We start from the raw sequence: 26967 nt of genomic DNA on the forward strand, positions 1-26967 counted from the left end.
ACATCCAATTGAAGACAATATTAAAAGTCCCCTTGCGTATGTTTCTTTCCCATTTGTATGAGACTGCATTTTCAAGAATTTATTTTTATTTTGTTATTGAGTGCCCACTTATGGAGTATATGTATATCGTCTTGTAATAACCTATTATTGCTAGCATTCTTTATATTATGCAGTTCACAAACCATCTGCATTTATTTCAAATTTCGTTCGGCTGATCACTGTTAAATGCTGTAAAGAGGAGTAGCCCTATAACACTACCCTGTACTACTCCCGACGTTATAGAAACTTCGTCGGAGTATTTACTTCCCACTTTTACACTCTGTGTGCCGCCCATCAAAAATTCCCGGATCCACAGAACCACCCTTTTATCAGTGTTTGTTTCCACCAATTTTCGGATCAGAATGTCATGTGGTACTACATCAAATGCTGTAGCAAAATCAATTACAATAGCATCAACTTGCACACCTTTATCTAATGACTCGCTAATATACCTTGAAAGAGCATCTGGCTCTCGCAGGAGAAACCTTTTCTAAAGCCATGTTGACGGCCATTAATCCACAAACGTTTCTCCCATTGTTCCCTTAAATATTCTGAAATGCAGTATTCTGTTTGTTTGCATACAATGGACGTAAGGTTAATGAGTCTATAGTTGTCCATTAGCAGCCTATTGCCCCCTTTAAAAAACGGGACTACAGTTGCTTTCTTCCAGTCATCTGGAATTTGTGTATTGTTGAGAGACACAGTAAATAGTATTTCCAATTAGCGCAGGATAGCTCTACCTCCCAGTTTCAGTTTTCAACACGCTGTTGTCTCCCTCGGTCCTTCAGTCACATCATTGGTCTGGTAACCCCTACGATGCATGATACTGCTGTTTGTGTATGTTCATCCTGAATCAATGCCACAATTCTGGCTCAGTAAGACTACGATATATTCATTATACATGAAATGTCAACACCAGCTAAAGCTTGTACTGTGTTGTACCGGTCTACTACTATCAGTCTTTACCTGAAATTTCACCCCAGGCTCAACACAGATCATAGGTAGCAACATCTGCTGTATTGTAAACAAACAATTGAATGACTTGTGTGTATACAGTTCTCCCTACCACTTACAACAGGACTATACACACCCTACAACATATAACATACCTAATCCCACAATATTACAAACTTGTTTTGAGGTGTATAAATGATCCAGTAAGTATGGATGAAGTATTAGCGCCAAAAAGAAAAGGAAGGAGAAGAAAATCAGGTGCTATTAGTGGAATCACTTATGAATTTTGGAAAGATGAGTTTTGGATAGGAACAAACAAGTGTTCAATCAAATCATACAGAGAAGGAACAAGAAAAGGAACTGTCTCTCTCTTGTTCCTTCTCTCAATGTCTGACTTGATTTGACACTTATTTGTTTATTACCAATACTTATCCCATTGTAATCCTTTCAATCAGTCAATCAATCAATCAATTCTGATCTGCATTATGGGCAGTCACTCAGGTGGCAGATACCCCATTCTGTTGTTTTCCTAGCCTTTTCTTCAATGATTTCAAAGAAATTGGAAATTTATTGAAGATCTCCCATGGTAAGTTATTCCAATCCCTAATTCCCCTTCCTATAAATGAATATTTGCCCTCTTGAATTCCAAATTTATCTTCATATTGTATTCTTTCCTACTTTTAAAGACGCCACTCAAACTTACTCGTCTCCTAATGTCATTCCACGCCATCTCTCCGCTGACAGCTCAAAACATACCACTTATTGTTTGCAAGTAATCAGCTTCATTTTCCGTACCAAATTCTAATCTCAGGGACTTAAAATAAATGAAAATCTTCCACCTTTTTTGATACTTTTTATTTGCTTTTTAGCAAATTAATTAATTATAAACAGTACATGTTTCATTCTTATTTGAGAACATCTTCAGCTGTTGTTTAGCTTAAGTGATTCACTAAGTTTTTGAGTACCTACATTATTTTCAGGTACATTGTTCCTCTTAAATACTATTTGAATATAAATTGGATTAATATGATATTAAAAAAATGGGGTGGTTAATGGGTTGATGAAATGAGACAGGATGAATACATAGTTAGCCTACTTAAAAAACTATATCTATTCATTTGAATAGTTGTTATTAAAAACTCTGTTACACTAAAAAATATCTGTTTGTCTTCCAGTTAAAAGTATTTTTTATTTTTTATGATTGACTTCTTGACACTGTTCTAAATATTGTTGAATGTTCACTTCTTTCACTCCTTCCAGGTTGGCTGTTATTTATTTTGAGCTTACTTAATGTGTCTTAAATTGAGTCTAATGCGGAACTTTGAAGCTGATTGCTGTTCACTTTTTGAGAAGGGTTTCCCATTTTCACACCAGTCAAATGGTGGGGCTGTACCTTAATTAAGGCACGGCCACTTCCTTCCCATTCCTAGGCCTTTCCTGTCACATCATCGCCATAAGACCTATCTGTGTCCGTGCGACGTAAAGCAACTATCAAAAAAAAAATTAAAAAAATAATGTGTCAAATTGTGATTTCTCTACTGATTCTTATCATTAATCTTACATTAGTTAGTTATTAATCTATATTAATCTATATTATTTTCATTTTATGTTTTAAGTACCGTATATCTTCATTTTTATCAGTAATATTATAGAACTACAGCATCTAGGTGTTGCAATTAATGTTGACCATCTGAAAAATGCGTGTTATTTGTTACAACTTTGAATATTTGGTTCATGTCATTTTAACTACTAAATTTAAAAATAGAATTTATAAAAATATATGTTCAATACAATGGAGATCATTCAGAGCAATTGATAAGAAGCAGGAAGTCCAATGAATTGATCCCATTGAGGTCTAAGGTCACACGTTTTATCATCGACCACAAGATGAACATCAGAACTACTGCCCTGCTTTTTAGTAAGTGTCCCAATTAGGAAATAATACAAGCTTGCAGTTGATTCAAATCTTTGTTCTTTCAGACACATCCCAACGATCCTGAATTTAGATACAATATAAATCTATAGAGCAGCCTATAAATCCCATTTGTTATGTGTAGGTGTACTGCTGCTTCATACAGCACATTGCTCTGCGCCTAGCCAATTCCACTATTCCTCAGAATGGGATGAATCAGTGCTGCAGTGTTTGGGAAAGTTAGGAGGTGAGGTAAGAATATTTTGCTATCAAATATCAAATCATAAATATATTTGCATAAAAAATTTGCAATGTTCTGGTTGCACAATTTCACCACAATGGAATCAAGTCTTAATTAAGATTTTTTTAAATATATTCCATTTTTAATATATACCACAAGAACCAAATAGTACAACCTTCAAAGAGAAAGTGAACATGGAACAACTCAAGTGGTCCAATGTGGCCAGTAAATTTAATAATAATAATAATAATAATAATAATAATAATAATAATAATAATAATAATAATAATAATAATAATAATAATAATACTATGCCTTTCATAACCATTGTAATAAAAGGAGTATCCTATTTTTATTTTGCACAAAGATACAAAGCATACATACCAACACTAGCCCTAAGGGCCTAGTCCTTTGCCAATGGTTAGATAGATAGATAATGCCTTTATTGGTGGCGAAGTTAGGGCTCAAGGCCCTCTCTTAAACCACTAGACGAGTATACATGTACATAACTTATACAGTACTTACAAATACAAATAAAACAAATAATATTAATAGCAAAACAATAGTAATAATATTAAAAATTACAATAAAAGAATCCTTAATTTTAAAATACACAAAGTAAAATACACTGCAATAATCCGTTCATTCATCCCATTAATTCTTTCATTCACTCAACAATTATCCAGCAAGTCAGCAGGATCTACTCAACAAATCATCGCGGCACGCCACTTTAAACTTGCGATGAGAGGGATTGTCCCTAATGTTCGCAGGTAGCAAATCCATGCCCTGGACTCAGAGATTATAAAGGAGCGGTTGTAAGCAGCAGTGCGGTTTACAGGTATGGTAAGAGAGGAGCCAGATCTCGTATTGTGGTCATGATATGAAGAGAGGTAAGAAAAAGGTGAAGAAAGATAGTTGGGAGAATTAGTGGAAAGTATTTTGTGCAGAAGTGATAACATGTGAAATTCACGGCGCTGGTGCACTCGAAGCCACGACAGTTCCTTATAATATGGTGATAAGTGAGCATCATATCGCAGATTAAATATATATCTTACGCAGGTATTGAGGCTCCGGTCGAGTTTCTTGTTACTGTCGCAGGTAATTTCAGTCAATACAGTGTCACAATAGTCAAGTATAGGTAGTATAAGAGAGTGAATTAGTTGTACTTTAAGTCGAACCGAGAATGCATTGCAGAATCGCTTCAGAGGATATAAGCATTTGTGTACTTTATTACATGTGCTTATCACCTGTTGAGTCCAATTTAGGGTCTCAGTCATAATTTCCTAAGTTAGTCATTGAAGTAGAGTAGGGTATGATTTGATTGTTTAAAATTATTGGAAAGATGTCCCGTTGCTTAAGGGAATATAGGTTTTCACTGGTACCAATAATAATAACTTGAGTTTTATTCGGGTTTATTAGTAAACTGTTTTCATTTGCATAGTCACTAAGATGTTTTAGGTATGAATTTATTTTAGTAATTGCAGTATCAATATCACTCGGTTTTGAATGACAGTAAATTTGTACATCATCTGCGTACACTTGCACTTTGCAGAATTTAAGAGCTTTCACACTTTGAGTCCCACTTTTGACATAGTTCTTTATTTTCTGAACTATACCTTTTCCGGATACTGTATTATGAATATCATACATGTGTCATGACAAGTAAAATATAGAAAAGGCAATCTTATTTGTGACTGAACCCCTGTGATTTTAATTTGGTTCAGGAATGACACAAACAAAGTGGTGCTTAATGTTACTGCCAAAAATGGTAGAAATAAAGGGTAAGGTGACAGACAGTCACGTGTGTTGAGCCTGTAAGACTTTTTCTTCTCCTCTCTCTTTGATGGCCAACATATGGAGTTATAAATAAATAAAGGTGTTGATTCATTCATTAATAAGGTGGTAGGGAAGAAGCTCTTTCCCTACCTTGTGCATTTTTTAGTAATGTTCACCTACAGATATATACTGTATAATTCTGGCCTCATTAACTGACAGTCTTCATTCTGAATGAGTTTCTTCATTTGACTCAGGTAAATTGTAGATTTGAACATTGTCTGTGAAGTTGACGGATGCACTTAGTCCTTGTGCAGTACATATTTATTGTCCATGCACTTGCAAAAGAAAAATATGTTTCATCTACATGACAGATTTAACTGTCTCATTTAAGGGTCCTCTCCAACCAGGATAATGTCTGCCTCTCAAACTCATTCAAGTCTCTATTAAGTTTTTTGTAGTGTCACATTATTATCATATTACTCGCTTAAACCGTTGTAATAAAAGGAGTATTTTATATTTTTTGTATAGATGCACCAATGTATGCATGCTGACATTAGTCATCTAGGCCTCTGCCAGTGATTCACACTTCAGGTCCCACGTTTGTGAACAGTATTTCTCTTTTGTTTATTTTTTTAACTGTACCTCCACCAGATGCCATGAATGTCATGTATGTATGTCCAAACCTTGTCATATTTCCCTACGGAGTCGGGTAAGAAGTGAGATTATTGTAGTGAGTTTTTACGACCTCATGCCTTTCCTGACATCAACCCTATAAGAGGAATTAATGAGAGTGAAATGAATGACATGATATATGATAGTAGAAAGGGAGAGGGTGAAACCCAGTGCCGGCATATACCCTACTGTCAAATAGCACCAAGGGATCTGCTGAAGGCTTTACGTCTCCGTCCGAGGGACAAATCGCCATGTGCCCTCTCTCCATGTGAACACAACAGAGAAGTTTGGAATTGAGTCCAGGCTTTTGGCGCGCAATCTAGTGATTAGAAATCGTATACCACCATCTCGCCTACCCTGCTAGCCAACATTCAGATGGTGACACTTTTTTCCACTAACGAGACTCAAACCGGCTAAGCACGGTGTTAGACCATATAGACTTCACACCTTAACGATCATGGTGACCAGGCGGGCTAATGCCTTGAATGTCATACAAGTGATTATCATGAGGAGTAAGACATAGAAAAGGAAACTTGTTAATAACTGAGGCCCTGTGTTTATAATGTGGTCACTTGGTAGAATCCTGTCCTCAGCAACTGACTGTTCATCCTGAGTGAGTTTCTTCATTTACATACATACATACATACGTTATCATTATAGACTGTTATGCCTTTCAGCGTTCAGTCTGCAAGCCTCTGAGAATTTACTAAACGTCGCCACAATCCTCGATTTGCAACTAGTGTTGTGGCCTCATTTACTTCTATACCTCTTATCTTTAAATCGTTAGAAACCGAGTCTAACCATCGTCGTCTTGGTCTCCCTCTACTTCTCTTGCCCTCCATAACAGAGTCCATTATTCTCCTAGGTAACCTATCCTCCTCCATTCGTCTCACATGACCCCACCACCGAAGCCGGTTTATGCGTACAGCTTCATCCATCGAGTTCATTCCTAAATTAGCCTTTATCTCCTCATTTCGAGTACCCTCCTGCCATTGTTCCCACCTGTTTGTACCAACAATCATTCTTGCTACTTTCATGTCTGTTACTTCTAACTTATGAATAAGATATCCTGAGTCCACCCAGCTTTCGCTCCCGTAAAGCAAAGTTGGTTTGAAAACAGACTGATGTAAAGAGAGTTTCGTCTGGGAGCTGACTTCCTTCTTACAGAATACTGCTGATCGCAACTGCGAGCTCACTGCATTAGCTTTACTACACCTTGATTCAATCTCACTTACTATATTACCATCCTGGGAGAACACATAACCTAAATACTTGAAATTATCGACCTGTTCTAGCTTTGTATCACCAATCTGACATTCAATTCTGTTGAATTTCTTACCTATTGACATCAGTTTAGTCTTCGAGAGGCTAATTTTCATACTGTACTCATTGCACCTATTTTCAAGTTCCAAGATATTAGACTGCAGGCTTTCGGCACAGTCTGCCATTAAGACCAAGTCGTCAGCATAGGCCAAACTGCTTACTACATTTCCACCTAACTGAATCCCTCCCTGCCATTTTATACCTTTCAGCAGATGATCCATGTAAACTATGAACAGCAAAGGTGAAAGATTACAGCCTTGTCTAACTCCTGTAAGTACCCTGAACCAAGAACTCATTCTACCATCAATTCTCACCGAAGCCCAATTGTCAACATAAATGCCTTTGATTGATTTTAATAATCTACCTTTAATTCCATAGTCCCCCAGTATGGCGAACATCTTTTCCCTCGGTACCCTGACATATGCTTTATCTAGATCTACGAAATATAAACACAACTGCCTATTCCTCTCGTAGCATTTTTCAATTACCTGGCGCATACTGAAAATCTGATCCTGACAGCCTCTCTGTGGTCTGAAACCACACTGGTTTTCATCCAACTTCCTCTCAACGACTGATCGCACCCTCCCTTCCAAGATGCCAGTGAATACTTTGCCTGGTATACTAATCAATGAGATACCTTGATAGTTGTTGCAATCCTTCCTGTTTCCTTGCTTGTAGATAGGTGCAATTACAGCTTTTGTCCAATCTGAAGGTACCTTACCAACACTCCACGGTAATTTTACTACTCTATGAAGCCATTTCATCCCTGCCTTCCCACTATACTTCACCATTTCAGGTCTAATTTCATCTATTCCTGCTGCCTTATGACAATGGAGTTTATTTACTATCCTTTCCACTTCCTCAAGCATAATTTCACCAAAATTTTCCTCCTCCCCATGAGCTTGCCTGTTTGCAACACCCCCATGATGATTTCCTTTTACATTGAGAAGATGTTCAAAATATTCCCTCCACCTCTCCAGTGATTCCCTGGGATCTATTATGAGTTCACCTGAATTACTCATAACACTGTTCATTTCCTTTTTCCCACCCTTCCTAAGATTTTTTATTACTGTCCAGAAAGGTTTCCCTGCTGCTTGACCTAGCCTTTCCAGGTTATTACCAAAATCTTCCCATGACTTCTTTTTGGATTCAACAACTATTTGTTTCGCTCTGTTTCTTTCATCTACGTACCAATCCCTGTCTGCCTCAGCCCTTGTTTGGAGCCATTTCTGATAAGCCTTCTTTTTACGTTTACAGGCTGCTCTCGCTTCATCATTCCACCAAGATGTTCGCCTTTTCCCATCTTTACACACAGTTGTTCCTAGGCATTCCCTTGCTGTTTCTACTACAGCATCCCTGTATGCCACCCATTCACTTTCTATATCCTGAACCTGCTGACTGTCTACTGTTCGAAACTTCTCACTAATCATATCCATGTACTTCTGTCTAATTTCCTCGTCCTGGAGATTTTCTGCCCTTATTCGTTTGCAGACAGATTTCACTTTCTCTGCCCTAGGCCTAGAGATACTTAGTTCACTACAGATCAGATAGTGGTCTGTATCATCGAAAAATCCCCGAAAAACTCTTACATTCCTAACAGATTTCCTGAATTCAAAGTCTGTTAAGATATAGTCTATTATGGATCTGGTACCCCTAGCCTCCCAAGTGTAGCGGTGAATAGCCTTATGCTTGAAGAATGTATTCGTAACAGCTAAACCCATACTAGCACAGAAGTCCAGCAAACGCTTCCCATTCCCATTAGCTTCCATATCTTCCCCACATTTACCAATCACCCTTTCGTATCCTTCAGTTCTATTCCCAACTCTCGCATTGAAATCGCCCATTAGCACTATTCTATCCTTGCTGTTGACCCTGACCACGATGTCACTCAATGCTTCATAAAACTTGTCAACTTCATCCTTCATTTTACTCAGATAAATTGTAAATTTGAACCTTGTCTATGAACTTGAGGGGTGCACCTAGTCCTAGTCCAGTAAATATAAATTATTGTTCATGCACTCACAGAAGAAGTACTTTTTTCCCCATATGACAGATTTAGCTAGCCTCCTTGGAGTCTTCTCCAACAAGGATAATGTGGTATCTGAGGATGTTTAAGAACAATAACTCTGTGTTGTTGCCATTAGCATGTTAAAGCCTAGAGCAAAATTCTGACATCTTAGTGTCTTTTAAAATCTATAACAATGGAAGAGACATTACACAAATAATATCACAAGTTGGCCTTGCATTCAATAAACTACTCCTATCATGAAATAGTTAATAGTATGGTAATGACTTGATGCCAGTTGAAGGCACTTTGTTCTGAGGTCAGGAAGAATTTGTCTGTTTTTATTTCCAAGTTGGTCTATTTATGTGTTAGACCATTTAATTTCAGCTTCCAATGCCTGCCAAACTCATTATAGGAGCCTCCAGAATTTCTACTTTTCCCTTCATATTCATTTTATTAATGCTTCATAGTCATTCACCATCTGTCCGACTCCTTTGCTGAATGGTCAGCGTTGAGGCCTATGGTTCAGAAGGTCTTGGGTTCAATTCCTGGCTGGGTCAGGGATTTTAATCATGTCTTGTTAATTTTTCTGGTCATTGAGACACCACTACAAGCGTCCTATGTAGGACAATGCAGTGACGATGTCATAGGGGAAGCATGTGCCTTCGCTTGTATAAATGCCTGCCTTTGGTCTTTATATTAAAAATTAAGTTCCCAGAAGGAAACCTATGTTGGAGGCTTGTAGTGTTATCTCAACTGTGCACTAGCCGCCGGCATCTTGGAAAGATGTAGCAATCCAACTGATGAGCCCACTGCTACACTGGGGCGAAAACACTGATAGTTTACTATAATCTATCAGCTTCATTGTCCATATTGATAATTTAAGCACACAAGTATGAAGGATGATTTTTCCACCTTATCAATACTTTATTTTACAAAATGTTTAGAATTATTTACATTAAAAACAGTACTGGTTTTGACCCTTAAATAGGTCATCATCAGCTGTTGGTGAACCTGCTTAATAGCAATTGTACATAATAAAACATTACTAAAAACTAATTAAACAAGAATGCCTTATTCTAATATAATAGTAATGTTAAGATACACACATATGGTACAATTATAGGGCTTTGACTTGGAGTCCAATTCAAATATCTATGCTGTTGCCAACATTATGTCAATCAAGATATACAGTATACATATGGCACAATGAAGGGCTTTGGCATGCTGGAGTCCCATGAATGCCACATATTCCAAAAATTGTATAGCTGAGGTTAAAAATAGGGTATAGTTCTTAGAGAATAAAGGGTCACTGAGATTTTGGTGTCAAGTTCAAATATCTATGCAGTATGCCATCAACTGTTGTATAGATAGAATCAAGGTGGATTGTTGTCCCAAAAAGCTGAACATGTTTGATCTCCTATATATGATAAAAGAAATGTGTAAATTTTGTGATTCCAATAGACTTCAATTGCCGTCCCCTTATCGGCATTATGAGTGTTGAAATTTTTGTATTATCTCCATTGGATGTGAACATGAATTGGACGTCCCATTAGAGCTGTAAGACATGATTGGCCGGTTCACTCCAAATATGACCGTGATGTTCTTGTATATCAGTGAAAATTGTTGTCTAAAAAAATTTATTCATGAGAATAGTTGTAGGTCGCATCCACTCAGAGCTCTAACTTGGAATTTAGAATTAATGGCTGATGATGCCTGTAATGACAGGCGAAACATGTACCATATGCTTAAACTTTAATATAATGATTGTATTATAGTCCTAAAGACTTAAATAGTATTGAATAGGTGGTTTTCAATAAATTAATTGTTAAACATTTAATAAATGCTAAAGTATCTAAAGGGTTACCGTACACAAAGAAAAACATAAATATAACAGGCAAGATACTATCTAATATACTGTATCTTCACTTCAATTCTCAACTGAAATGTGGTTATGTGATTATTACAGCTTATGGATTCTACATACAATGACAGAACGATGACTCGACAGTTATTGTAGCAGTATTGCACGATATGTTGCAATGTTTAAGTAGTTTGACAAATAATATATCCATATCCGATATTAGACAGCAACTCTCATTCTACATTATTTTAATGCTAACATACACACACATACATAATAAATTAAATACCGTACCATGAAGCAAACGATAATTAATCAATACATAGCAAAATCAGACTATGGAATTGAATCAAATAATAATAATAATAATAATAATAATAATAATAATAATAATAATAATAATAATAATAATAATAATAATAATAATATATTTTATTTTGCAAAATGTTTAGAATTATTTACATTAAAACAGTACTGGTTTTGACCCTTAAATAGGTCATCATCAGCTGTTGGTGAACCTGCTTAATAGCAATTGTACATAATAAAACATTACTAAAAAATAATTAAATAATAATAATAATAATAATAATAATAATAATAATAATAATAATAATAATAATAATAATAATTGTACTGGGCGGTACACCTCCACGCTGCTAGTTCAAATATTGTGCCAATTTAAACTCCTCTACAGGAGAAGTTTGGAACCTTGAAAACTGAACTAATTCTACTATTTCTTAAAAGATGTCACTATGGTAAATGGTGTAATTTTGAAATTTTTGAACTGTGTCTATTCCGACGTGTTTTTGTTTACTATCTAGCAAGAAGTGTGGATGTCCTCTTCTAGATGTCACTGCCTAAGAACTATAATTATGCACCCTAGTGCGAAGTGAAGGAACTGTTTTTTGAAGAAATTTGGTATTCATAAGTTTGTTCTTTGTTAAATTTCTTTCATTCATTTTTTGGTTAGTTGGCAGTATAACCCTTCTCTTTCCGCCAGTTTTGAATTTAACCAATCAGTAATTTCTGTAATTAATTTTCCTCCAATCATAGCTTTCTTCCTCAGGTTTCCATGTGTAATTCCTAGTCTACCAATAAAGTTGAAGGGGTGTGTCTATTCATTCTTGAAAGGTCTCGAATTTTCCACGAGGGTATAAAAACTGCTGATTTTCTTGTCTCCAGGCCACTTCAGTAACATCTCTCTTAGTGTGTGAATATGTAGCAGGGGGCGGGAAGCGCCTCTTTCTTCAAGCGGCAGTTCATCTACAAGGTAATGGCCTGTTAACATCTTTATTTCTTGCTAGCTCAGCAGTTTAACTCTCGGGGAGGGTTCGAAACCTTTAGTATGTAACCTACCTTCTTAAAATGTAAATTCTTTTCTGTCTATCTATAAATTACAAATCTGTAAAGCGGGGATAGAGAGTGCTTCACCCTCTCGAACTCCCCTTTATTTTTGAAAAAGGAGATGACTACGCTGTCATAACCGTTCTGCTCTTCTTTATGTAGTAAAGTTTTCTCATACGTGTCACCTCCCTAGCTTGGGACTAGCCCCTGTATGATCGGCCTAGCGCCACATAGGTTTTAGACAAAACTTGGTGTAGGAGTGCAAGTTATCGCCTCCATTCATTTTGTATTTTGGGCCATTTACTTAACCCATTTGTTTTGTTTTCCTTCCTGCGAAGGCCCCGTAGATTGGGTACTAGTTACCCCTGTTTCCTTGTGTGCCTTAAGGGCAGATAGTAATGAAGTTTGTTGTAGCCTTTGATAGGCTTGTAAAATTGAGAGCGGGTCTGCTCTTTCTCTCTTAACATTGTAATTAGGAGCAAGTGCTCCTCGTACTTAGGGGTTTTCTGCCCTTCAGCTATTGTGGTTGTGAGCTGAGAGCTCAGGAATTAAACTTGGGGCTCGAAGCCCAAATCTTGTAACGACTGTAATCTGTAAATTTTTAATTTGTTGATCTGCTACTTGGTACCTGTTACACTTTTGTTATTTGTTGTCATTTGTTGATTTTGAAAAGAAAATATAACCTTGGTTAAAGTTTTAAATTTAATTCTGTAGTTGAGACCTATTCCAGCCCGCACCTTCTTTCACCTCTGCTGTTCCACAGATACCTCGGAATAATAATAATAATAATAATAATAATAATAATAATAATAATAATAATAATACAGATCAATATTTGTAACAGGATTTGAACCGTTACACTATTCATTGATATTTTCAGTAGTGGTGTCAATTATTAAAGTATTAAAGTATACCGTATATTTCCTTACTATGGTATTGATCAGAGACATTAATTAGTAGGTACTTTTCCTTTCTGGCCATGATGATGGTGGCAATTACCAAATCAACTGATAATTTTAATTTTTTTACCACTGATGATGCTAGTGATCATTAAAATCAGCAATGTTAGTTTTTATAATAATGATGATAATATTTGTTTGAAGCCAATTTCCCATTAGTTGCTATTGGTAGTGTAGTGATCATTCGATATTTTATTTATGATATCATCCATAAACGTTACTTTCTTTCATTTGTTTCATTTATTGTCACTGTTCATAAATGGCTGGATTAGATTAATTTATTTATTACTCAGGGAAATGTTAAAAATTAATTTAAATATCAGTGCTTATTGGATTATTCATTGAAGATAATATATCTTAAACAAACATAACCCGAAAGTCAGTTTGTTGATTAACTTAAATGTCAAGTGAAGTTTTTATTAATGAATATTGTGGTTCAGTGGAACATTCCAGTTAAATATTTAATTGTAACAAGTATTAAAGTAATTTCATTTCATGTTGTTCAATTGCAACATAACGTGGTGTGATAATTTTGTTTTATTGAGATACAATAATTGCTAATCTTGAACTTTGGAGCACCATGCCTTGCTGAGCAAGTTAATTTGTTAAGTAAATTCCTTTATTTTATATAATAACTAGCTGATGTACCCGTGGTTTGCTACAGGATTCTCAGACTGACTGACTTTGTGGCTTTCCTAACTGAAGTCAACATAGGTCATTACAAAAACGTCAGTAGGAAAGTAGCGATTAAAATCAATGTTATTATATAAAATATTCGATCAAATGAAAAACAGTACACTTTCTCACTTTTAACAAATAGTACTACGGTGCCGATCTAACAGTCCAAAGTTCCAGAGCTGGAATGACCAGGCCACAGACAGCCGTGAACACTCCTTTGCCTTTATTCCGTGAAATATGCACACTGCTCATTCCAATCAGTGCCTCAGAATAGGGATTGAATAGCTCGAATGCTATGATGAACCAGTGTGTTATGTACTTGTAGTACCTGAAAATTTATGAACCAGAGGAATGGCATGCTTAAGAAGAAAGTTATCTAACTTCCCAGCTACTTCCCACCAATATTCCGGCAGACTGTTACACTCGGTATGACCGAGCGAGTTGGCCATGTGGTTAGGGGCACGCAGCTGTGAGCTTGCATTCATGAGATAGTGGATTCGAACCCCACTGTCAGCAGCCCTGAAGACGGTACTTCATGGTTTCCCATTTTCACACCAAGCAAATGCTGGGGCTGTACCTTCATTAAGGCCAAGGCCACTTCCTTCACACCCCTAGCCCTTTCCTATCCCATCGTTGCCATAAGACCTATCGGTGTCGGTGCAAAGTAAGGCAAATTAAAAGAAAAGACTCGGTACGCAGCAGTAATCCTATCTATCGGAGATGAGTGGCAACAGAACACAAAGCACATCACAACAAACAATGGTCGACGTAATGTTAATGTTGATAAATTTTATGAGTGGTGGTGGTGGTGATTATTGTTTTAAGAGGAAGTACAACTAGGCAACCATCCTCTATATAACACTAATCAGAAGGAAAAAAGGAAGGGGTCCGACACTTCGAAAAATGAAGATATCGGCCAAAGGAAGACAAGGGCCACGAAAAGCGTGAAAATGAAAGACTCCCTAGCCCTCGCAAACCTAATAGCGTCGGGGTCGGAAAAGAACAAGAGTTGACCAAGGGAGGTCAGATAGGATAGATGAAAGTGAGGAGCCTGGCACAAGTAAGTGGAAGCAATGCCAGGACTCAGCTGAGGGCCCCGTGGTCGCCAACACACGCTCCAAAGTTTAGAGCCCCTGGGGCCCCTTTCAGTCGCCTCTTACGACAGGCAGGGGATACCGTGGGTGTTATTCTACCGCCCCCACCCACAGGGGGTTAAATTTTATGAGCTTTCTGTATTGTAGGCCTTCACATTTAGTTTTCTTCCGACTTTGTGATATTAGGGTGTCTTATAAAATTATTTATAGCGTAGACTGTAGTTCCTTATTCCCCGACTTTACATACAGATTTTCATTAAATTCTGTTTACCCATTTTCTCGTGATCGGCACTGATATGGACTTAGTAACAAAAATCCAAATTCATGAATATCTCTGTGATTATATCTGGTACGGTAACAATGTATAAGACATAAATGATCGGAAATTTAATACCGGTACTATATAACTATATAACTCTAGTTATATAGTATTTATCGATACGACCACTAATAACATAATTATTTGGTAATTAAATTTTAGGCCTTCCCCTAAACTACCATTTTACTCAACGCGAATAAAATTACTTATGGCCTAGATTATAGCGAGTTTTTTCTGACTTAGAATACCAATTTTCATTAAGATATGACCACTAATAACATAAATATTTGAGAATTAAAATTTAGGCCTTCCCCTAAACTACAATTTCAGTCATCGTGAATAAAATTATGTATGGCCTAGATTGTAGTGACTTATTCCCCGACTTTGCATACCGATTTTCATTAAATTAAATTAATTAAATTAAATGTTTTCTTGTGATGCGTGTACATACATACATACAGACATACATACAGACAGACAGACAGACAGACAGAAATTACGGAAAAGTAAAAAGTGCATTTCCTTGTTACTGCGGACACGACTGATACAGAAATACCATCCCTTTTAAGTTCTGAGCAATGTACAGACAAAACTCTTATTTTATATATATAGATTGATTCAAGTATAACTGGAGGTTGTTTCGGTTTGATTAAGCATCCGTTCGGTGTCTGATGATATCCTACGTGATATTTTATAATTGGTGGATAACCTTGGTTGAGAGAAATTTGGAGTCTGGTCATGGAAACTGAATCTTCACAGAATCAAGTGAATTGACCAATTGCAATCTGATAATAATTTTCAATTTTTTCATTTCTTTCCCTTTCTAACAATGGCAATTCATATTAAATTAAATTAATAATAAAACAAAGCCTTATTATAAGAAAGTCTGGATCGTAATACACATTCATGTTAAACTTCTGTTATCTATGTTGTAAATGTTATTTTTTAAAATTCTTGATGCTTCACATCCACTTAACTTCGTTATTTTTCATCTTGGAAAAATAAATCCATCTTAGGCCACTTCTTGAAGTTTATTTCATGTAGCAATGGGTCGAACTAGTTCACTCCTATGAACTACTTCACTCATTCACACTCTTTACTGTGAATCATTCAAATGAAGTAGTTCGTTCATGAAGTAATCAAGCCTGATGAAGTTGCTGAGTATGTCGTTCAGCAGCAACTTCATTCACAGTGTCTCACTCACTCAATAAAACATCATAATACTTAATAATATTACCAACAGATTGCAGAGCTATGTAATTATGGACCAAATGGCTTACCTGCTTACAGCATCTAGATGATGGTTGATAGGGACAAGGAAAAGATAAACAGAGAAACCTGTCTCATATAATGAAGGAAATACATTTAATCTAGGCGTACTCTGGCAGAAAACACCTGGGTTACCAATGTTATTCATCATATCATAGCATTTTTTTCCTCTTAAAATTCAATCCAAAATAGAATGAACAAGATTACCACTGCCATAGATGTCTGTTTACCTACTTTGATGAATCTTTCATTAATTTTCTTTTCGATTTTATTTTTGTCAGTAATAATAATCCTTGAAATTCAAAAAGTAAATTATCATGTTGGACCATTGGTACCATTTGAGGTAAAATCCCTCTTTCTTGTATTCCGAAAGTGGTTTTTAGTATCCCTTCACTGTTATTAAATGGCTAGCAACTCGCAATTGCGGAAAAGTAGTGAAACTTGGGGTTTCTTCGCCGATTTAGGTAATGGGAAATCTAAGTGTAACTTTTGTTCAAAGCAAATTTTGTACAAAGGAGGAAATGCATTTAATCTTGCTCATGATGTTCACATGATTTATCCAACAGTGTCTTTTTCTGCCAGGCGTTTAGCGCCTCCCAGTACCGCACCTGTCGATATTTCTCCAGAAGATAACCAGAATGATCCACACCCAGCAAGATCATCTGCCAGCACCAAACAGCAGTCAGTGCCACAGGATAATAGTGCCACTTCAACAACTGTAATCCATCCCCAAAATCAGGGAACACTATCTATGTATTTTGCAAAGCCTCTGTCTAACAAAAGAAATCAAGAGATAGATTTTGCACTCCTGGAGACAGTGGTGAAAGATTATTTGCCCTTTAGCATAGTTGAGAGCAAACATTCTCAAAAGTTCCTGGGTAAACTGAGTGGGTTTTATATAATGCCTGTGTGGAAGATCATTTCCAACACACTTCTCCAACAGCAATACGCCATGGCAAAGGAAGTGTTGAAAACCAAAATTCAGTCTGCAGAAGCAGTTGTATTGACAAAGGATGGCTGGACTTCAGTTAAAAATGAGAGCTACTTCTCAGTGACAGCACACTATATAGAAGACCTGGAGCTGGAATCATCCCTCCTGGAGTGCTTTAAGTATGATGAAAGACACACTTCAGAAAACCTTGCCGAAGAACTGCGATGTGTTACCTTGGAATGGGGCATTGAAGAAAAAGTCATGTGTGTTGTTAGTGACAATGCTCCTAATATTGTGGCAGCAATATGACTCACAGCCTGGAATTGCATCCCCTGTTTAGCACACACCCTAAATTTAATTGTTCAGAATGGGTTGCAGTACATTCAACCCATTCTGAACAAAGTGAAAAAAATTGTTGATTTTTTTTTTTTTTTTTTTTTAAGAAGTTTGCAAGCCAGCATGAAGCTCAATAAGATGCAGGAACAGTTGAAAGAGCCAGTCCTAACGTTAAAGCAGGATACTATCACAAGGTGAAATTCAACCTTTGACATGCTACAAAGAATAGTTGATGTCAAGAACTCCCTGATGTCGGTTATAACCATAAATTACCCTGATCTTGATGATTGGGGACCTGATGAAGCCTAGTTTTAATTTGAACTATAAATTCACAGTGGTGATGCCCACAAGGGAGGAGTGGGCCGCGGATGCTGGGGCCCGTCTTAGGTCTGGGGGCTGAACATGGTACACAGATGGCTCGCGGACAGAGACGGGCACAGGCGCTGGGGTCTGGAGGCCTAAGACAAGGCTCTCCCTACCTATGGGTAAATACGCTACTGTTTTCCAGGCCGAAGTATACGCAATACTGGCCTGTGCTGTATATATATGGAAAATGCCTGGACACAGAAGATGTATCACTATTTGCAGCGATAGCCAGGCAGCGTTAAAAGCACTATGTGCAGTTAAAACAACATCAAAAATGGTATGGGAATGCCAAAGGATGTTAGATCAGCTGTGTGAATTTAGCTCAGTTACCCTATTATGGGTCCCTGGGCACACAGGTATCAATGGAAATGAAGAAGCTGACAAACTAGCGAAACAAGTCTCAAAAGGTCCTTTTATAGGACCAGAGCCCTTCCTGGGAGTGTCACTCCAAAGCGTGAAACTGGTAATATCCCAGTGGACAAACCAGTCTCACTTAGACATTTGGAAGAGGTTAACTATAGCAAGGCAGGCACATGAACTTATCAAAGGGCCTAGCCAAAGTTATAAAAAGGTCCTGATAAATTTGAATAGGACCAGAATGCGAATGGTAGTTGGACTGTTGACAGGCCACAATACCTTACAGAGACACCTACACATCATGAAAATCAGTCAGGATCCGATGTGTAGAAGATGCGGTAGGGAGGAGGAGACCTCCGCGCATGTGTTATGTCAGTGCGAGGCTCTTGCAAGTACTAGACATCGATACCTTGGCTCACATTTCATGAGCCTGGAAGACATCAGGAATGCCAACATCCGGACACTGGTATCCTTTATAGGAGCACTAGGTCTGGACTAGGCAAACCCGTTTAAGGGACACAAAGGGTCTTCACAGACCTACGTGTGGAGCCCTGCGAAGGCAGGGTTCACCCATTCTTTATCTATCTATCCATCTATCTATCTACCCTGATCTTCCACATTTGATCACAGACAACATTGCAAGCATAACACAAGCCTGTGAAGTGTTGAAAATTTTCAAGGATTGTACCTCCACACCACGTGAAAGAGTGTTCTCGAAGGCCGGACACCTTATAACAGACAGAAGGAATCACCTGACTGGAAATAGAGTGAAACAAATTATGTTTTTAAACGGAAGTCTCTAAACATTTGCTTAAGAAGTGATATAAAGCCATTCATTTTTATTTAATTAAGTCTATTCCCCAAAGTGAAATTTTGTTTAATTATTTTAAGTGTTGTGTATGTGATAAACACTCCTACAAGGAATATACTCTTTCAACTGTGGATTCAACACATTCTTTACTTTTAGGAAGTGATACACAGTCCATTCATTTTTATATTTTTATTTAATTAGTCTATTCCTCAAGCGTAGTTTTGTTCAATTAATTAAGTGTTGTGTATGAGATAAACACTCCTATGTGGAAGATACTCTTTCAGCTGTGGATTCAATGCATTTTTTACATCCAGATTCACAAGGTAAGCATTTTATTTGCATGTCTGCTGTGCTCACTCTGTTGGACTGTCAGTGTCTTGGTATATATTTTTAATGGTGTAATAACACAGTTGACAGGTAGGATGTGAATGGGAGTGAAAAAGGAAATGAATGGCGCAGATAGTCAGAGGGGGAGAAGAGAGTGAGTGAGCGAGTGACTAATGAATCAAATGCATTGTTAATGTTATGAAGTTTGAGAACTGTGAATGATATGAATTGTGAGAACTGTGTTTGAAATATTAGTTCATTGAAATTGAGTGGTTAGTTCACACTTCATAGGATTGAAACGTTCATTTTGAAACGACTCATTCACGAGCTACCCATCACTAATTTCAGGTCAAAATTAGATTTCCTTCATGACATAACTATGAGGAATCAATCCATACTTTAATTACTTACGAGAGTGAGTGAGCGAGTGACTAATGAATCAAATGCGTTGTTAATGTTATGAAGTTTGAGAACTGTGAATGATATGAATTGTGAGAACTGTGAAGTGTTTGAAATATTAGTTCATTGAAATTGAATGGTTAGTTCACACTTCATAGGATTGAAACGTTCATTTTGAAACGACTCATTCACGAGCTACCCATCACTAATTTCAGGTCAAAATTAGATTTCCTTCATGACATAACTATGAGGAATCAATCCATACTTTAATTACATACAGTAAATATAGCAGTAATATAATGTTCATGTAAAACTATGCACTATATTTATAAAAAGGAAACAGACCTACCAAAATGCTGTATCTCTTTCAGGTGCCTGATTGTGGTGATTATGTCCTGGACAAGCTTTCAAAGCCACAACTTCAAGCAGTTGCATATGGTGACAACAAAGCTCTAAAAGCTGTTATCCGCAGGTTTTGTTTGTAAGTATTCAGTTTAATATCATTTAATCTCATGTAAATATCATGATCTTTATGTGTTCATTTTTCAGAATATGTACTACTATTTGAGCAAATACAGGGTGAAGCAAAATTTGCGCACTCGGGCATCACAGCGCGACTCCTCACATGCCAGCAATAAAAAAATGTATCTCACAAAAGTTCGTCCTGCAAGTATATCCGGCAGAATAAGAACGTTGAAGAGTGGCAATCTGGCAACACTGTAACCACATGTAGGGTAATTACCTCTGTCAGCACATACTAGCCGTGCTGTACAATTGGTGCAATGGGTAAAGTTTTGGGTTAGCATGCAGGAGCTCGAGGGTTCGATCCTGGGTTGAGGCACACTTTTTTATTTGCTAATTTCCATCGGACACTACATACTGTAATACAGTAAGACAACGTTTCTTAGGTCACATGTATCCTACATTTACAAAATTTAGTAAAGCTGAACACGTTGTAACGCATCTAGTAGATGAAGAGGTGCAAACAAATTCACGCCCACGACGTGGAAAGGGCATCTTTCAAAGCTGACCAATGAAAACGAATGTTCGTCCACTTCTAGGATCGTAGTATGTAAGTGCAAATGGTTTCTAGAGGACGCACTGCAATCGCTGTTGATGATTAAGATGCCAGATACCATACAACCTGGACTACATTTACGAAATTAAAAAGCATACGCCTCTAACCAGGCTCGACCCCCTCGACTTCCTGCATGCTAACCCAGAACTCTATCCACTGCACCAACTGTACAGCGCGACTATTGTGTGCTGACAGAGGTAGTTACCCTACATGTGGTTGCCACTCTTCAACGTCCTTTTTCTCCCGGATATACTCGCAGGACAAACTTTTGTGAGAGACATTTTTTTATTGCTGGCATGTGAGGAGTCGCGCCGCGATGCCCGAGTGCGCGAATTTCGCTTTATCCTGTATATTGCTATCCACCCTTAATCATTTATGTATGTTCCTAAAATCTAGCATCTTTCCTCAATATATGTTAACTCACTTGATTTTCCCTTCCCATTTCTTGTATATACGTTTGGACAAAACTACCTTTTTTGTACTTAATTGTGCTTGTACTCATTAATTACCCAAAGAAAACAGATCTTTCTCTACCTCAGTAAGTTACAAATCAATCAATCAATCAATCAATCAATCAATCAATCAATCAATTAATCACCACTGATATGCATTTAGGGCTGTCATCCAAGTGGCAGATTCTCTGAAAAGATTTCAAAGAAGTTGGAAATTTACTGAACATCTCCATTGCTAAATTATTCCAATCCATAATTGATCTTACTATAAACAAATATTTACCTAGATTTGTTCTCTTGAATTCCACCTTTATCTTCATACAATGATATTCCTTACTTAAAATCTTCACTGAAGCTTATTAATCTAATAATGTAATTCCATGCTGTCTCTCCTCCGACAGGTCAAAACATACTGCTTAATTCCAATATAATTGATCTGTTATTGGAAATTATAAATTTTCCAGCTAATTCATTCTTTGTTGCCAGTATTTCACCTCAGTGTGCTAATTCTGACTCATCAATTGGTAATTATAGTGCATGTAGCGGAGGTCTGTCCATCCATCTAGAGTGCTATTTCAGTTCCTACCTTCAAATGGAAGGTAGGAAGGTTATCAGCTCTACGGGCAGCTCTTAGGCCTTTAATAAGGACATTAAAAAAAATTAAACATAGAAATGTATGTATTATACATACAGCACATAATTTTAAAATTGTAAAATTTAAGAAGTTCAGGCACAACCACAAGGGGACCCACTGGAGAGACTTGCGCCACTTCCCCACTTCCCCCCCACTGCCAACTTCTACTAGACTCCAGTTTTTTCTTTTAAAAGGTAGTACATATTATACATACAAGTTTACATTGTGGGTAATATGACTGTATATTTTTAAAAGTCTTTCATGCTTTTTTGTCAGCATGTTAAGTATTAAAAACATTAAAACATCACTTCTTCTTCTGCTTTCTTTGGCATTTGATAACAAAATAATCCAGTAAATATTTAATAATAATGTTATTGTTTTTACACCCCGCTAAGTACTTTGACGGCTTTCGGAGGCAGTGAGGTGCCAGAATTTTGTCCCACAGTAGATCTTTTACATGCCAGCAATTTACCAACATGAGGCTGATGCATTTGAGCACCTTCAAATACCACCGGACTTAGCTGGGATCGAATCTGCCAAGTTGGAGTCAGAAGGCCAGCACCTCAACCATCTTCAGCCACTCAGCCAAGCCCAATACATATTAACTGGTATGATAAATAGTAAGGTACAATGACCAATTAGTAACAAGTATGGTGAATAGTATAATAAAAATACAATGAAAACATAACATTATTAATCTATGTATGTTAAAGCCAAATACCATTCACAGGTTATGAAATTTCCAGATGCATATCTCTCATGCCACAACCTAACCTGCCCAACACATTTAAATACTACATTGTTATTACATTCTTGATCTATCCTTTAGTCACAATCACTCACAGCTACATGACTTCTTTCCTCTATCTGTACTACATATACATCATTCCTCCTGTTTGCAATAAACAATGTTTCATCTCCATTCTTATCTACAACCAATGCTTTCTCACCTGCAAATTCTACTTCGAAACCTTTGCTGGTTAACTTACCAACTGATATTAAATTTGCATCCAAGTTTGGTACATATAACACATCTAGTCATAGCCTACATGATTGTTTATAGAGGGGAGAAACTCACGCATCATACCGTAAATCCATAGCATATCTAAGGCAAGCATTTTGAGTGTGTTTGTAGTTTCAAGCCTAATTCATTTGTCATATCCGTAAAAATTACATCACAGTAATTGAAAATAGGAAATAATAATGACTGAGTAAGATGAATTTTTAATGACTGAGGGAATACATTACTGAACCATTTTAAGGGGCGCAAACGATGATACAGTCTTTCAACTGTAACTAATGATGAAAATCCCCTCAGTATCTTGTAATATTTTCTCCTGTTAATGAGAGGTGCCTAATAGACATGTTGTGAGATGCACTTTTTTTGTGCACATACTTATTATGTATTTTTGTGCTTTTCTAGTGAAACGGCATCACAAAACCAGATTAGCGATACCGATGTAGTATCAATATTGGATGATACAGATACAGTGTCAGATTTTAGTGTATGTGACTCTGAAGTCGAAAATTCTTTCTCCAGCTCATCTGAGAGCAACAACAGCACAAGTGACACTGCCAACAACAGATTAGATCTGACATAAGTAATAACAGTCCCAGAACTACGACTATTATTCCTGTTCATAATATTGATCAAGGGCCAGTGTTGAACTCGAACTTTGATACTGAAACACACCCTATACAATATTTATTTATGTGTCCGGCTCCATGGCTGGATGGTTAGTGTACTGGCCTTTGGTCACCGTGGTCACAGAAGTCATGGGTTCGATTCCCAGCAGGGTCGGAAATTTTAACCATAATTGGTTAATTCCGCTGAAACTGGGGCTGGGTGCATGTGTCGTCTTCATCATCATTTCATCCTCATCACGAAACGCAGGTCGCCTATGGGTGTCAAATCAAAAGACTTGCACCTGGCGAGCCAAACTTGTCCATGGACACTCCCGGCACTAAAAGCCATATGCCATTTCATTTCATTTCATTTCATTTCATTTCATTTCATTTCATTTCATTTCATTTCATTTCATTTCATTTCATTTCATTTATGTTATTTGTGCAGAGCATGGGTTCAACTTCTGTGACTATTCTTCAACTAATTTTTCCACTTTTTGACAAAGACACAAAATGAAACCAAAATGTTACATATAAATTAATCTCACCTCATCCCTGACACTTTTTCAGGAAATGGGACTAACTGGTAGACGTCAGTAGCGTAGCCAGGATTTCAGTTTGGGGGAGGCCCATTCATCCAGAATTTTTTTGTATAGGTGTCCAAACTTCCAGAGTTTAGGTGCTATAGAATAACTAAAAAGAAAATGAGTGTCCTTGGATCCAAGTAAGAGTGATGGATTCTTGGGGATTCCGGAAGCTAATAGTAATCTACTTATTCTTCCTCTGCCTTTCCCACATCTGTGGGGTCGCGGGTGCGAACTGTGTTGCACATGTGGATTTGACGCTGTTTTACGGCCGGATGTCCTTCCCGACGCCAACCCTATATATAGGGATGTAATCACTGTTGTGTGTTTCTTTAGTGGTTGGTAGTGTAGTATGTTGTCTGAGTATAAAGAGGAAAGTGTTGGGACAAACACCCAGTCCCCTAGCCAGGAGAATTAATCAGACGCGATTAAAATCTCCGATTCAGCCGGGAATCGAACCCGCGACCCTCTGAACCGAAGGCCTCAACACTGATCATTCAGCCAATGAGTCGTACTCCAGAAGCTCATATTAATATACATTGTATATAAAATGCTTAATAAAAGTACATTAGTTAAAACTCCTGGGGTGTCTGGACACCATCTAACTATCGTCGTATGTCCATACTCCTTGTGCTTTCTATAAAGCCTTTGAACGTTTAGTACACGAGCAAGTTCTGGAATACGTAAATAAAAATGCTCTTTTGGACCCTTTGCAATCTGGATTTAAGAAGGGTCACAGTACCGCGACAGCACTTTTGAAGGTTACAGAAGACATTAGAAACGCTATGGACAAATGACTGCTCACTATACTTATCTTTCTTGACTTCAGTAGCGCCCTTGACACAATAGTAATTCCAACTATGATAAAGAAAATGGAACTGCTAAATTTCAACCTGGCTGCGCTTAAGGTTTTTAGTTCTTATTTGAGTAACCGTCAACAGCATGTAACAGTAAACGACAAGGCCTCTAAATGGAAAATGAAACTTTAAAAAAATGCTATTTGTTCGGGGCATCAACCCATGTGGATCTTTTGCCCCTGTGTGTAATTGGAATGGCGGTAGTGAGGAATGTTGTGTGTGAGGAAAGGCAGATTAAGGGCGTCACAAACACCTAGTCCCCAGGCCAGGGATATTAATCATTGCAATTAAAAACCCCTGACCCGGCGGGGAATCGAACCCCGGGCCGCTGGGTGAGAGGCGGACGCGTTGCCCCCTACACCACGGGGCTGGACAAAATGAAACTTAGTGTGCCTCACAGGGCAGTATTCCAGGGCCCCTAATTTCCTGTATTTATATCAATGACATACCATCTGTGACAGGAAATAACACACACCATCTCTATGCTGACGATCTCATATAGCCTTCTGTACAAAGTATCGACACTGCAAGACAAGATATTAACACTGACCTCTGACGACTCGCTGTATAATCATAACGAAACTCTCTTATAATAAATTGCACAAAATCTCAGGCAGTCATAATTGGATCACAAAAATTACTGAGCTGCTCAAACAATGTCGCAATCCCTCCTATCCTACTGAATGGTAACATTATTCCCTACAGTAAAATGGTAAAAAATCTCAGCGTAATGATGTATGAAACAGTTGATTGGTCTGATCATACGAAATAAATATGCAAAAAGATTTTTGGAGTTCTTCACCCTCTTAAACAGCAGAGGGATGTATTTTCATTTGAGCAAAAGGCCAAACAAATACAGACACTGGTTCTCCCTATTCTTGATTATTGTGACATTGTTTTAGTTGACATGACGAGAGAAGAAACGCTTAAACATCAACGAGCACTGAATTCCTGCCAGCGATTTATTTACAATATCGGGTACGATATTCACATCACCACATACTATCAGGCTGTCTCATGGCTGATGTCTGATAAAAGCCGGCAGCTATCACACACTTTAACGATGGTGTTTAGAGTGATAGCTGAAAGTCAGCCACTGTATATTTCTTCAAAATTCACCTTTTAATCATAATTTCACAACTTAAATACACGTTCTAGATTCATTCTTTCTATTCCACTGCACCACACAAATATAATTAATAGATCATTTGTGGTGACAGTCGCCAGATTATGGAATTCCCTGCCAGCTCAGGTCAGAGAAACTAGCTTTTTTTTAAAATCACGATTTAAGGTCACCTGTCGAGACTACCTGCTGAGGACAGCTGTACAGAAGGCACTAATAAATAAATAAATAAATAAATAAATAAATAAATAAATAAATAAATAAATAAATATAGAATGTAAAGCGCATGGGTATAGATATTTAGTTCGTTGGTAAAGAAAAATACACGTCACAACATATGCTACGTAGGGTTTACCTCGTCCTATTAGTTTCCCTTGCGGTTAGGGCCACGCAGCTGTGAGTTTGCATCCGAGAGATAGTGGATTCGAACCCCACTGTCAGCAGCCCTGAAAATGGTTTCCCGTGGTTTCCCATTTTCACACCAAGCAAATTCTTGGGCTGTACCTTAATTAAGGCCATGGCTGCTTCCTTCCCACTCCTAGGCCTTTCCTCTCCCACCGTCACCATAAGACCTATCTGTGTCGGTGCGACGTAAAGCAAATTATTATTTACTTTCCCTCACAAGCCTGTGATACAG

The 26967-nt window shown here is 37.4% G+C and overlaps 1 protein-coding gene across 1 annotated transcript in view; it reads left to right on the forward strand.

Moving 5' to 3' along the window:
* Positions 1-2863: 2863 nt before the first annotated feature.
* LOC136858508 (uncharacterized) overlaps positions 2864-26967 on the forward strand; it is a 144577-nt gene continuing 120473 nt past the window's right edge. The window contains exons 1-3 of the mRNA XM_067138105.2: positions 2864-2911; positions 3051-3157; positions 20348-20457. Coding sequence (XP_066994206.2) covers positions 2881-2911; positions 3051-3157; positions 20348-20457 — 248 coding nt within the window. The 5' untranslated portion in view covers positions 2864-2880. The remainder of the gene's footprint in view (positions 2912-3050; positions 3158-20347; positions 20458-26967) is intronic.

Source organism: Anabrus simplex, chromosome 1 (genome assembly GCF_040414725.1).
Source record: "Anabrus simplex isolate iqAnaSimp1 chromosome 1, ASM4041472v1, whole genome shotgun sequence".
Lineage (NCBI taxonomy): Eukaryota > Metazoa > Arthropoda > Insecta > Orthoptera > Tettigoniidae > Anabrus > Anabrus simplex.